Raw genomic sequence first — 13,653 nt, forward strand, 5'->3', positions numbered from 1 at the left:
TACCTCCCAACTCTTCTTCAGAAAATTGGATCCACTCTGAGCAAAGAGAATTTTATGCCATGTATGAGGGATGGAAGAAGGTGTTTGAAGCCACCCCTACAGCTGCCTTAGATCCAGCCTGACACTCAGGCTGCACTGGGCACAGACAGCAAAGGCTGCTGTGAGTTCACCTCCTAGAAAAGGCTGGGCAACCCTCCTGGGTAAAAGCCTTTCACTGGGGCAGGAAGCATCGCTAAGAACACGGCACAAGAAATGCATTATTTGGCCTCCAGTAAATACATTATTATACCTCCAGAGTTTCTGGGGGCATATCCTATTTCCAGTAGAGGGTAACAAACACTGCTGGAGCCCAGAGTGAAGCACCATTGACAAATGGAATCTCCCTGTGAGGAGTTCTTGTGTTCCAGAGGCAGCAGATGCACCCCGTGTTGACACGACTGGCATCGGAACTGCAGCGTACACAGAAGTCACATAAAACCCACAGCAAGGTCCAGATCATACATTAATGCTGCTATAATCCATGCACCAGTCTTCTGCCAAATGTGTCAAATTTTCCTCTATAATAGAGCTATTTTTCTCACTGGGCCATATCCTGCATTTTTGAGTCACACACATTTTAGACATTTAACAGAGCAACAACCACTTGCAGAGAAAGAAAACTAATTGCAATAACATGTCCATTCTCTATAAACTGCTCTGTTCATAAAACAGCTTTGCAATATTGCTCTGTAAGTGAGACATGGGCAAGGCTAGCAAGCCTCAAATATTGTAACTCTCTGTTTTTACACCAAAGTCAATAGCATAACTAATAAATAATAAATATATCCAGAAATTTATATTGCCATTTAAAGACTCAAACATTCAGTTCATGCAACTACAACAAACAGTCACTCAACCACACAACAAGACAGACCTACATACTCACACCTGCCATTATGAGCTGGATCCCATAAAATGTCCCATTTTCTCCTTAACAGAGATGATATGAGACTCAGAAAATGAATAAAATGAAACTAAAGGCTCTGCAATTTCATCACAGATACACTAAATTTTGGGAAGCTATAGCTACAATAACTAGGTTCATTAATGTTTACATGCATAAATAGAAGAGCGAGTGAATTTTATTGACCTTTTATATACATAGATAAATATCCATGGCTAAGGCAGTCAGGAAGCTCCATGTCTTCCTGAAAAGTTAAGTTATCCACAATCCATTCAACAGCACTTGCAGATACATCTAACTGACAAATAGAATGAAAAACAACCCCAAAACACCAACCAAAGGGCAAAGTGCTTCTCAACAAAGACCCCATTTAGATTCACACCATGAACATACCTGGCAAATTCCACTGATGCACATATCTAAGGATTCAGAGTTGCAACGAGTGCCATCGAGCACTTTTGGGGCAAGCTCCACAACCAAGTTCTTTCCCAGAGCTTGACATTTCAGGGCACAAGGTGCAGTAGGATCATTATACACAGGGATCCACTCGTAAAAGTGTCCCTGGTATTTGACATCATTGTAGGCAGAACACTGCTGTGCTCTAAAGTCACCAACATCTGAAGGGCAGTCCTGAAAACAAACAAAAAAAATATTTTTTTTTTAAACTAGGGAACACTTTGCATTTGCAGTAAAGTTGTCTGACAAATAACACAGAAGCTCTTCAGGCAGGCTTGGTTCAAGAGATGATCTGCTTTGACAAAAAAGCCACACTACAAAGTTTCACTGTGTGTACTGAAATAATTTATGTTGCTTAATCCATTGCTTGGAGTACAAGTACTGAATATCACTTATATTCCAGCAACAACAACATAACTGATGTGAGAGAATAATTAAAAATGCTAATTTTTACAATACCAGGTAGTACAGTAAAGTCTGGTGCTATAGTAAGAATTGGCTTCTAAAGGAATCTATATATTTCAGGTAACCACAAGGTGATGTCTGATATTTCTCTTTTCAGTAGCTTTCCCCACCAAAGGATTTCTGAGGCCACTATGTCAGAGTACTGAAAGATGGCTATATATAAAGAAAAAAATAAAATTTGTCTAATTAATTGTTTGATACTGCTTGAAAAAAAGCACAAGACATAGGAGGAAACACCAGAACTTTCAGTGCGTAATCATTTAGTCTAATGACAAAGCACCTTCACCTCATAAAAGCAGTAAGGCTTATTTTGTTGGAATAAACTCCAAATTGGTAACAATTGATCCTGTATTTCCAGTTCTAACGAGACAGTTCCCTGCCTTCTCCCACACAGTGCCTCAGCATACACAGCAGAAAGACCAAATATGAGAACTGCTTGAAATAAAACCTTCTAAAATATTTTTTTTCTACATAAAGGATTGCACCCAAACAATGATGTTAGTATTAAACTATAGTGACAGGAATGGAGATGAATACTGATTGATTTGAAAATAACTTTGGTGAAGTACTGGCAAAGGAGTTACTGTGTCAAACCATTCCTCACTGCAGACTTCATTTAAAAGTATGTCCAGTGTCAAAGAGTCCAGATGCCAGACTGAAAGGATATTCTTCCAAGAATTCCAATTGTACATATAAGCCAGATGTGGGGCTGATTTTCGTAAAGTTTTGTTTTCATTGGATGGAAGACTGAAAGATTGTGATGTGTCAGGCGAACTCATGGAACTTATTAGTAAGTATTAGTTAACAATACTGATCCCAAGCACAGCTTCAAGCTTATCAGTGAGCTGAACCTTTCCTGAATAAACCTGACAAAATACTAAGTGCATGATACAGGACTAGAGAGTAAAATATACATGAGAAATTTCAGTCCAGAAATTGCAGTATTGCACTCAGTCTGGGGTTTATTTTACCATGGCAAACAGTAGCCTAGAACTGTCTCTGAATTGGTTGTAATCTACATAAAATCCCTTCTAAAAATCAGAATTCAATCTATGGACCAACACATGGAGTTTTTGCAGCTGAGCACTGAGCAAGTTACTGAACTTTCCCAGCAAAACTTTTCAGCTCTGTCCAATGCTACACCTTATAGAGAGAATAGTTTAGAAGGATACTAACACATTTTGTATTATTTTTAATCTGGGATAATGCTAGTTTGATCCATATTTTTTGAAACTGTACAATGATGGAATAAGACACAGGGAGTATTTTACCTCTACAAAATCCCTCCAGTGACAGCTTCTAGGAACATCAAGTAAATACTGTGAGAGGCCACACGAATTTACTGCAGTGTCACTCCCCAGAAATTCCCCACGTTTGCAGTGGTGTAAATGAGAGCAGAATTTTGGCTCTGACTTATCTGTCACCTCTCATTTTCCACAATAGCAAGTCTAAAAAGCAGAGAGGACTTTGGAGTTCATATGGATCCCATATGGTTCCCTCCCACCAATGCAGACAGAGGAGCAACTAAGGATCAGAAAATAAAAAGTGGACGTGAAATTCAGGTAAAGTTAGAAGCAGCATTTGGGACCAGTATCACTCAGCCATGCACAGCTACATTCTCACCACAAAGAATTAAAGAGCAATCCGTGCAGCAGGCAGAGTGATGGCCTTCAGCTGAGCTCTGACAGGCTGCTGCTGCAGTCCATTATCACTGGGTGTTGATGCGATGCCAAGACACAAACACCACAAAGTCAGGATGTCAAGCCCATGGTTAATGCATGTTTCTCATTGATTCAACACAATGCAGCTCCTTCCTTCTACTCCCTCCTGGCTGCTTCAGAGCAAGGGAATCCTCATCTCCCTGCTCTCTTTTTGCATCTTCAAAGAACCCAAAGTGATTCTGGCAGCTCGATTCACATGCCAGCTCCACCTGCTTTATGTTTGAGCTCTGTGCAAAAGCAGGAGCATAAAAGGAGCATCACAGAGGGGTATCAAAGAGCTGAAATTATTATCATTTGCATTATATCAGAGTTTGGATGGCAACCAAGTCCAGATCCCAGTCTTCCAGGGAACAATAAATATTTGTGTAAAGAAAGGAGCCTGGAGAGAAACACAACTAAGCACAGAATGAATGCAATCAAGACAACAAGAGGACTTGTAAACATCACATTAATTTCATTAGAGTGGTTTGGAAAAGTGAAAGGGGGTTGTAAAAATAGAAAGGAAAAGGCAGGGCAAAGATGTGAATGGTAGGCAAGGGTGAACCATGTTCAGGAAGTGGGCAGGGTCATAATATCAGACAAGGATATGGGGGACCCAGCCCTCATCCTGTTTGTGTGTCTCTGGTTTTAGTCTATTTCAGACATCACTTCATTCCACCATTCTCTCTTCCCTCTCAATAATTCATTTTTCTTACTTGTTACATTTTTTTGCTACTAATTTCAGGATTTCTGCAATTGCCTGATTTCAGCAATAGCTTTTCTACCACACTCAATGCACTGAACCATGGCCAGGCCATTTGTAGGTTCATACACTGCATAAGGAGCTGAAGACACATCTATGAGGTCTAGTACATGAAAATGTTGGCAAAAACAATCACACCCAGACCTTGCAGTGGAATGAAATGTATTTATGACATGACTTATGAACACATTAGACAGATCTGAAAAAGATGCTTTAGACATGACTACCATGAAGATTAAAAACACACACACACACATATATATTCCCTTTTTTTTTTTTTTTTTTTTTTGTGACACACAATTAAAACTACTGCATCCAAGGGCTAGCTTCTTATGAAATGTATCTTTGAGCTTTGGCAATGAGCACCCTCAGCCTTTGAAAACAAAGCTGATCTGGGAAATCTGTATCTTTGTAGGCAATGTTCATGTACAAAATATGAAGGTTGCATCAGACCCTGTGACTCTTGCCAACAATTACTCTACTGAAAAAAGCACAAAAGAGAAGGCAAGAAAATTCCCAGTAAAAATGATGACACCAAAGAAAGTCTAGCCCTTTGTCTAGTTTTATTCTTTGAATCTCATTTTGTTGAAACCCAGCCAAAACTGATGAAGTCATTGTTTTGTTTTCTTTTTGAAATTAGCTTCAGGTTCCATGTTTTTCCTACACAATTTTCAGCCACTTCTAAGCAGAATCAAGATACCTGAGCTGGAAATCACCCCAACCAAGGGAGCCTTACGGTGCATCAGCTTTGTAAATATAAACTAAATAAATGAACAGATTAGAGAGAAACAATGCAACTCGAGGTGAAATGTTACAGTCTAAAGTAGACACAGTACAGCCAAGATTTTCTGAATGGGGTAAATTAGCTGGTTAAGTGGATGCTGGGACAGTAACAGATAAATCTGTTGAACAAGTGTGAGCATTATTTGCATATAATAAAAGTTTACAGTGGAATTAAACATGGGGCTACCTTTTACAAAACAGTGTTTTTTCTGACTGTAGAAGAATCACTCTGGCAAAAATATAAGTGAGTTTTTGGCACACAAGAATGTGAAATTTATGGGGAAATGGCCCAAATAACTTGTTCTCTGAATAGGACCCTAAAGGATTAACTTAAACACTTCCACATAGTGCACATCATAGCATTAGAATGTAACACTATATACAAAAACTGAAACTTAAAAGAGGGGTGCAAGAAAGACTGAAAATCTCATTGAACAACATACAATGGATAGTTTATTTCTCTAAAGTCTCCACATGGAAGGCTGAAAGCACACATGCAGTTGTAGGAAATCGAGCACCTGGCATCTCAGTCATGATAGAAAGATAAGCAGGTTATACATACACCTTAATCTTAGCAAATATTTTGTTGTTAAGACCTTGAATTAATTTTTTGATTGAAATATCACTAATATTATTCTGAAACTATGCTTGAGTTCAATGAACTTACTACTATTCCATTACAAATCCACATGAAACCAATTTTCTGGTAAAATGATTCTTGTTCTTTTCATTAGAATGACACACATATTAAGTTGTGCTTCATTTGTACTCCCCAATATAGATGTTAGTGGTGTAATGTATCATGTAGCAAAATTACATTTGCAGACAGCTTTACACTGTGTATTTATACCAAATGTCTCATGTGGTTACCAGTAATACCTATTAATATGGAAAGAAGCTAGTATAAACTCTTAATTTTCAAACTACAATTTCACTCCTAAAGTGAGAAGCCTTGATTAGAAATAATGCTTTTGGGAAAATTATATCATTTGAAACTAAACTGGCCTAGTAGTCTCAGATTTACATTAGGTGTAAGGTCCTGTTTCAAGGTTAACTCACATCTAACGTGGGGTTCGAATTCAGGGATGCCAATTTCAGAGATCAACTGTATTAACAGTGGAAATCTCATTAAATATATTTTTCTCAGGAGTTCTTCATTATCTAACCCATAATCTAGGAAAAACCATTCCTGAGAAATTCTGACTGTATCTGAACTGAAGTGGGAACCCGATCCCTTTCAGGCATGCCCCAAAAGCAGAACTGTAAAGGCAGTTTCCTGTCTGGAAATTAACATTTGAATCATCATAAATTCAAACAGATTCACATACAAGGCGCCTGCCACTTATCGCTTTAAAATAAGTCCTCAAGTTAAAAAACAGGCTCCAGTGACTTCAGATAAACTCTCTGGGAGTTCAGAGAGGATATGAGAATCATCTTAATTTTCTCTATGATGAAGCATAAAGCGCCGTCATTTCCATTAGATTTCTATTGCATAAATCTTAAAATGAACAGTGCCCACAGCTATTCTAAAATACAATAGACATCCTAAAAGCATATAGACCTGTACATGACAGCAGGAAACATGGCCAGATTGAGCTCACCACGCTCCCTTCTCCATGCCCTGGGCAGTCCCCCAGGCCTGGTGCTGGAGGAACAAGGGGCACTGGGGTGACCTCTCTGTATTCCTGCAGGAAGCTGCAGTGCACAGGATCCAGCACTCAGAGGTGGGTTACTGTATACAGTGCATACAAACAGACATTTAGACAGGCAGTGGATAAGTAGAGAATTTTGTTCATTGCTTACATCCTGAATGGCTGCAGTTACTAATTTATCACACAGATTTTAAACATCAGGGTATTTTTGCAGGTAGCATTTTTGTTTATGAGCTCACACACCAAGCGGCTGGGCCTTTTCTTCTGAAAGGGCAAGGGACAGGGTTTGTCTCCAGAATCTGATTTCTCCTTGCACTGGGACTCATTCATTTATCACTTCCACTGGTTTCTGCCAGCAGGAACTTCGGCTGCTGTGGTGGGAAATCCACCCAGCACTGAGCAGTGGAGTGCAGAGCAGCTCAAGGTGTGAGCAAGCCTTGTTCTCAAGGACAGCAGGAGCCAATGCACAGCAGACTCTGTAGGTGTGGCAAACTGAAAAGCAGGAATGGGCAGTTCTCCTAGGAGATGCACCGATTCAATATTTACTGGGCAACTTCCAGGGTCAAGCCTCCTAAGGAGAACATGTCCCACTCCACAGCTGCCTGCTGCTGGCAGAAATTATGGGGTTGGTAATGGCTGAGTATCACTTGAGCTTACACACCTTTGGGCACAACTCAACCCATAGGAAACTCAGGCCTCCCCTTCTAGTACTATTATTAATTATTTATCTGCCTGCTGTCTTTCCTGGAACACTGTAAGGTAAGCCAAGCAAGGGCTGAGTGCAGACCATAACCCACCCTGCATGACTGTGTTTGCACACACATATGTAGACCTGTGGTGCCACAAAGTCCTGCTGAGCTGCTCACCTTGGGCAGCCTGTACTCAGGCTGAAGGGCAGCAGTTGTTTAAACAGCACAAAGCACAACTACAATGAGGTTTGCTGTACACGTGAATGGTTTTCATAAAACGTGTCCATAGAAACGAAATGTGATTGCATCACAGCAACAGTATGGTAAAACCTCCAGCTTCACACCCACTCATGGGCATTGTCTGTGCCAGTGCACCTCAATGTCCATCTTCTTGCACACAGACATGTAAAGATCTGGGTTTAGGCAAACAGAGGGAATAGAAGGAGTCATTATCCTACTTAAGATCTGAAAGGGACCAGGCACTCTTTGTTCACATGAGAAGAGTCACCATATCACTAATGATCACAAATGTTCCAGAGCTCAGTTTAACGCTTCATCTACAAGACAGCACCCCCAGGAAAACCATTTGCTAGTTTAAGATGAGAATCGATCTGTTAATCCTCCAAAATGTGTAACTCTCCTAATAAGTGATATAAAACATTCTGAATCACAATTGGCACTATAATTTCAAAAGAAAATGTCCATTTGGGAAGTCTAAATTTGAGACCTCATGGTGTCATGCAGACTGAAATGTTTAAAAATGGTAATAATGATGGAAAGAAAATTATGCACCATAAGGTTTTAAATAAGAAGCAGCATTTCTTAAACTTTAACACATTTTTTGAATGAGTAAAACAGGATTAAAGGCCAGACTCACATTACTACTGCAGGTTTTGTATCGAATATTCCGACCTTCACAGTTCCTAAAAAAAAAAAAAAAAGAGTAAAAATGGTTACACTGTGTAATAGCAAAACACAACCTTGCCTGTTTTACAGCTAGTTATTCTCTCAAAAATTAGACTTTTATTGCTACTGCCCTACCATAATCTGGACTCAAAATGCAAGGTTTAAATACAAAGGGGATCTGGGTATTCAGCTTTACACTGCTGTCTCTCCTCAGCAAAGAACGTGTGACTTTCCCTGTAAGCCCAATTTACTGCAAACCTTATGAAAACCACATTTATTTTGTGAAAAAGACAACTCTAAGCCTGCTCTATGCTGATTGCAACCAAGTTATTTCTAATAAGCATGATGTGACCTAGAGAAGAAGATCAGAATATCTGATTCATAATTTTAAATTAGACAGAATTTTCATGGGCTACATGCAAATGTGCCCAAGAAAAGCATGTGAATCCTGACATCCAGGCAATTCAGATCCTCAGTCTGTTGTTAGTAGCTGAAATATAAGGCATGTAATAGAGTCATGGTTATTTATTGTGGTCTCATAAATCTGGGGAGGCTGGGTTTCACACTTTTTTTAAAGATACACTCTGCCAAACTTCTCACTAACAAACCAGCACTTTTGCACAGTGTGAGATATTCTTCTATGTTAAAAATGGCAATATCAAGACTTTGAAAGAACTTAAAACATATTTCAAATATCTGGACAAGAAATTATAATTAGTGATTTCTCTAAAATCAGGAACAGTGTTTTGGAATAATTCCTTCATAACAAAAAGATGCGCCTTACGTTAAAGAATGTGTGAACATATAACGGACAATTTACATCTCTGATTAAATTTTCTTCTTCTTGCATGAAAATAACAATTTTTTAATAATGTCTGATAGAGAATGAAAAATAGCATTTAAAAAGGAAAAAAAAATGAATGCCTGAAGAAAGAGCTCAACTCAGCTGAAGGCAGAACTGTTAAAGCTCAAGATATTTCAAGTCTCAAATTCCCAATCTTTTGCAAGACTTACTGCATCACAACATGCAAATTAAAAATGTTTATGATACACACAAAAGTGAAAACTTTGTTTCACAGATGTGTGCTTCCCAGACATTACATTGATTACAAAAATCAAACATAGAAAAAACCTTTTAAACTATGCATTTGTCAAGGTATGGAAAACACATGTTTTTCACAGGGGAGCACATTAAAAATATTAATAAAACCACAGTGGAATTTATACTGCTACAATTTATTGAGCTTGTTTCACAGTCCCTAACACACTGGTAGAATATCAAGGCTTTTTGCTGGAACTATTACTTTTCTCCAAGATCTTTGTGCAATTTTTCACTAAAAGAAACAAGCAGTGATTTATCAGTCATCTTTAGCTCTGTATTTCATACAGTTTGCCCTTAAGTATCACATCACACTCCAAGCCTTCTTTAAGAAAAAGAGACTTGGCTGATACTACATTCAACTAAATAAAAATGTAAACACAACCATCAGTTCTAAAAAAGTTTAAGAATAATTCAAGTGAAACAGGCAATTATGGATGCCAGCACAGATGCCTCAAAGCTGTCTGGGATCTTTTCTTGCCTGACTACAGCCCTAGTGCATTACTCCTGCTTTAAGGAATACCAAGTCCTACATTAGTCCAGTTTTACCACTGAGGTAAAAGGCTTTCAGTGCATGTATTCCTCTCTTCAAGTCACACTAAGGCTTCTCCATGAAAACAAACAGCTATCAGGACCACTGCATGGGAAGAGCTGGCAGGGAAGAATCAGAGAATCAATTTGGTTGGAAAAGCTCTCTGAGATCACTGAGCCCAACCTGTGACCCAACCCCACTGTGTCACTTCAGGCCATGGCACTGAGTGCCAGGTTCAGTCCTTCCTTAAACACCTCCAGGGACAGTGACTGCACTGCCTTCCTGGAGGGCCCATCCCTGTGTCTAATCTTACCTTTCTGTGAAGAAACTCCTCCTAACATCTGAATCTTCCTTAGTGCAATTTGAGACCATGGCCTCTTGTCCTTCCTTCCCTAGCAGAAAGCAGCATTTGAGAGCTCCACATGAGCAGCACATTCTGTCAAGTCATGTCCAAGTGCAGGCTAATTTGTACACAGGTGACTCATCCTTTGATCTGTACTACAGTGAAAGGGACCCCCTCTCTATGTGACCATACCAAATAAATAATTCCTGCCATTCCACAAACATATCTCACACCACCTTCAAGGTCAGAGTTAAACTTATTTGTCTATTACGAACACATATTAAAGGCACTATTTTATAACACTTGATCTGTCTTACACAGCACTCAGTCTCAGAAACAGAAGCAACAAGAAGAGGACTGGAAATGTGCCAGAGCTGCAGAAGAACCCCCCCCACACCTGCATGTGGCTTACCTGCCATTTAAGCATCTCCTCAGAGAGTAGGAGGCTCCCCCTCCACAGGTCCGTGAGCAATCACTCCAGGCCCCCCAGGCATCCCAGGAATCATCCTTATCTTCATCCGAGCGGGTGGTTCTGGAGTTCTGAAGGAAAAGAAAAGAAGACAGAAAGGAGGAAAAAAAAATTGTTTGGAGTATATTTTACTGCTTGGCATTAATAGTATCAATTATGTTACTTTGCTGCTTATTTACCATATTTCAAATTAACTATTTTAATGCATTACAATTACAGGAGGGAAAAGCAGAGCCTTTGAAGGTCCAGTGTAGATGTTTTGTTGCCTCTTGCCAAAGCATTGCTGTGCCCAAACATGCTGCTGTTCCCAACTCCTCTATGCCCAATTTGCTGTGTAGGATCCAAAAAGCCTCAAGCACACAGACAAGGCATCGTGTTCAAACACATGATGGGCCTGTTACAACGGAATTAAGAGTTTTAGAATCCTATATTACACCCAGTTTAAGATTAAAACACCAATTTCTCAAACCACCATGGTGATAGTTTGCACATAAAAATACCATTAACATAAAGTAATGGCTTTTGGCACCATTATGAAAGTCGGATTGTGCATAAGAATGAGGCAGTAAGTAATTTTGCTCAGGTGGCAGAGAATATTGACCAGTATTTACTCTGCCCCAAAAGAATCACTACTGAGAGAACATGACAATTTAATTCAAGCTTTTAGAAAACAACTATTTCCAGCCAAACTTTTATTCTCATTGACTTCAGTGCTCAGCTTGTTAAAAAACAACAACAAATGGCTTATTAGAGGATAAGCATCTCTATTTGAACACTGAATTGCAGAAGCTGGTCTAAAAACATCAGTGGCTTTTTAACTTTCTTGCTCTTATAAATTTAGAAATTTTACAATTGCTTACAGTAAAGCTTTAAAAGCAGTCTTAGGCCAATCTACCATTCCAAAAATGATAGAGCCCAGCTCTGCCAAGATCCCTGAGGAATTTTCACACTGATGCTAGGTTTACTTTATATCAGAAGCCAAGTCTGAGATGTCTGACACTGAAAATGGAACCAACTGCCTCCAGTCTTGACAAAAAAAGCTCAGCCCTTCCAACAAGTCACTCAGCACTGAAAATAAATCAAGATGAACAAGAGGGTCAGTTCTTTTGAATTTATAGGTGCAAAATTAGTTTGTTCTCTGCAAGTCAAAGCAAATGATTGGGTTTTAGCATGTTGAGGAATGGCTAAACTTGTGATATTAAAAAAGCAACACATGCCACTCTTTTTTAGAATAGCTAGTTTCTTTTGACAAAGCAGTGACAATGCCTAAAATAATCCTAACTTCATAATTGTATTAAAACCAGCCAGATGATATTAACAGACAGAATGTCATCCAAAGCTCTAAACAAAGCCCAGTTGTTCACTCCCAAACTGCTTTGATAAAAGCCATTGTTCTGAACTGTATCTAATTAAAAAGCTGTAAATACTATGGCGATCAAAGCAGAACTTTATGCCAACAAAGCCTTCTTTAGAATCATTGACTAATTCAGTGCCCACAGTGTTGATTTAAGCTCCAGCTAGTTCAAGCTATTTGTCCCATGGGAAAGAGTTAAAAGCAGTTTGCACTGACTTAGTAATTTACTACCAAAATAATATTGATTTACTAGCTGTCTGGTTTCATGAACTCTACACATTACATTTGTCTTCACCATGGTACTAAATTGAGGTAAAATAAAGATCACCAACATCATGATTTACACCAACAAAGCCTTGGAAACTCATTTAGGAATTAGATTGAGAGCTAATTGCAATTGGACACAGAAGAATATTATTGTACATCAGGACTGCATTCCCAGCTTGCTTTACTTCAGTTTTTCATGTCTTTATTGTCTTCAGTCATAATTCTAACATGGTTCAGCAGTGAAAAATTGAACCATATTAGAAGAGTTGCCTTTAGTGCCTTAATTTTGCAACAGATGAAGTGCAACACATATTCTGCATATTCATTGTGGAAGTATTTATTTACCAGCACAAACGTAGCTGTGTGCATGGACATGCACATGTGCACCCATGATGTTACACGAAGCCACAACTGCTGCAGTGAATCCAGATAAAATAACTTAAACCAGCTATAAACACAACCCAGATTGTTTGCTGCTCTTTACCTAGAGCTGGATGGGAACACATGTCACTGGAAGAGTTGTACCGCCTGTGAACACAGGGTGAGATGCAAACATTGCAGTCAGAGCAACAGCTCAGAACCTATACAGAGTTTCTGTAGAAATTTAGTGTACATGATAAAGGTAGACTCAAAATATTTCATCCTAATCTAACTCATTTTGAAAGCAAAAAAGTCACAACACTAAACATGGACCTAGACAATGATTATTTGAATCAGGGGGTAAGGGAAAATAAACGCTTGAGTTTTGAAGCACTTGGTGACATAGACAGAACCTCAAAGACTGAGATGACAATTTGCCAAGGCTTCCTCGAGGTCTGAGGGCCAGTGATGTGCAATCTGAGCTCTGTGTTGACAACCCTTAAGTGACAGAGACAGTGCTCTCCACAGAGAATTTTAATGGAGTGTGGCACTGGTAGGTTTGAACAGAGGGGAAAGTGTTCCTGCCAGTTTCCCTCCTTCTGTCCAGGGCTCTGGTTTTGCTTCTGCCACATATGAACACATACTGTAACACCATGTTCTGCAAATTATTGGTGTGCATGAGGTCTCAGGCCATATTCCCCTTGCAACCTACTACCCAAAGTAACCCAGTAGAGCAGAAGTGGGCACTGACATAAAATAAATGAAATCCAGATGTTAACAGGGCTGATCACTGCTCCAAAACAAGGGGATTTTTACTGTCACTTGTAGCACCCAGTAAATAACAACAGCTACATTGACACACATTACAAAAA

At 39.2% G+C, this 13,653-nt stretch overlaps 1 protein-coding gene across 5 annotated transcripts in view; it reads right to left on the reverse strand.

Annotated features, from left to right (window-relative positions):
* The window catches only part of ADAMTSL3 (ADAMTS like 3), a 170,216-nt gene that overhangs the window by 84,336 nt on the left and 72,227 nt on the right, over positions 1-13,653 (reverse strand). For all 5 annotated transcript variants that reach the window (XR_007778529.1, XM_030228420.2, XM_018913899.3 and 2 more), the window contains exons 4-6: positions 10,744-10,871; positions 8,329-8,374; positions 1,337-1,573 (exon numbers count right to left, since the gene is read on the reverse strand). Coding sequence is in view for 4 of the 5 variants with exons in the window: in XM_030228420.2 (XP_030084280.1) it covers positions 1,337-1,573; positions 8,329-8,374; positions 10,744-10,871 (411 nt within the window). In the remaining variant the exon portion in view is untranslated. The remainder of the gene's footprint in view (positions 1-1,336; positions 1,574-8,328; positions 8,375-10,743; positions 10,872-13,653) is intronic.

This window comes from Serinus canaria, chromosome 10 (genome assembly GCF_022539315.1).
Source record: "Serinus canaria isolate serCan28SL12 chromosome 10, serCan2020, whole genome shotgun sequence".
Taxonomy (NCBI): domain Eukaryota; kingdom Metazoa; phylum Chordata; class Aves; order Passeriformes; family Fringillidae; genus Serinus; species Serinus canaria.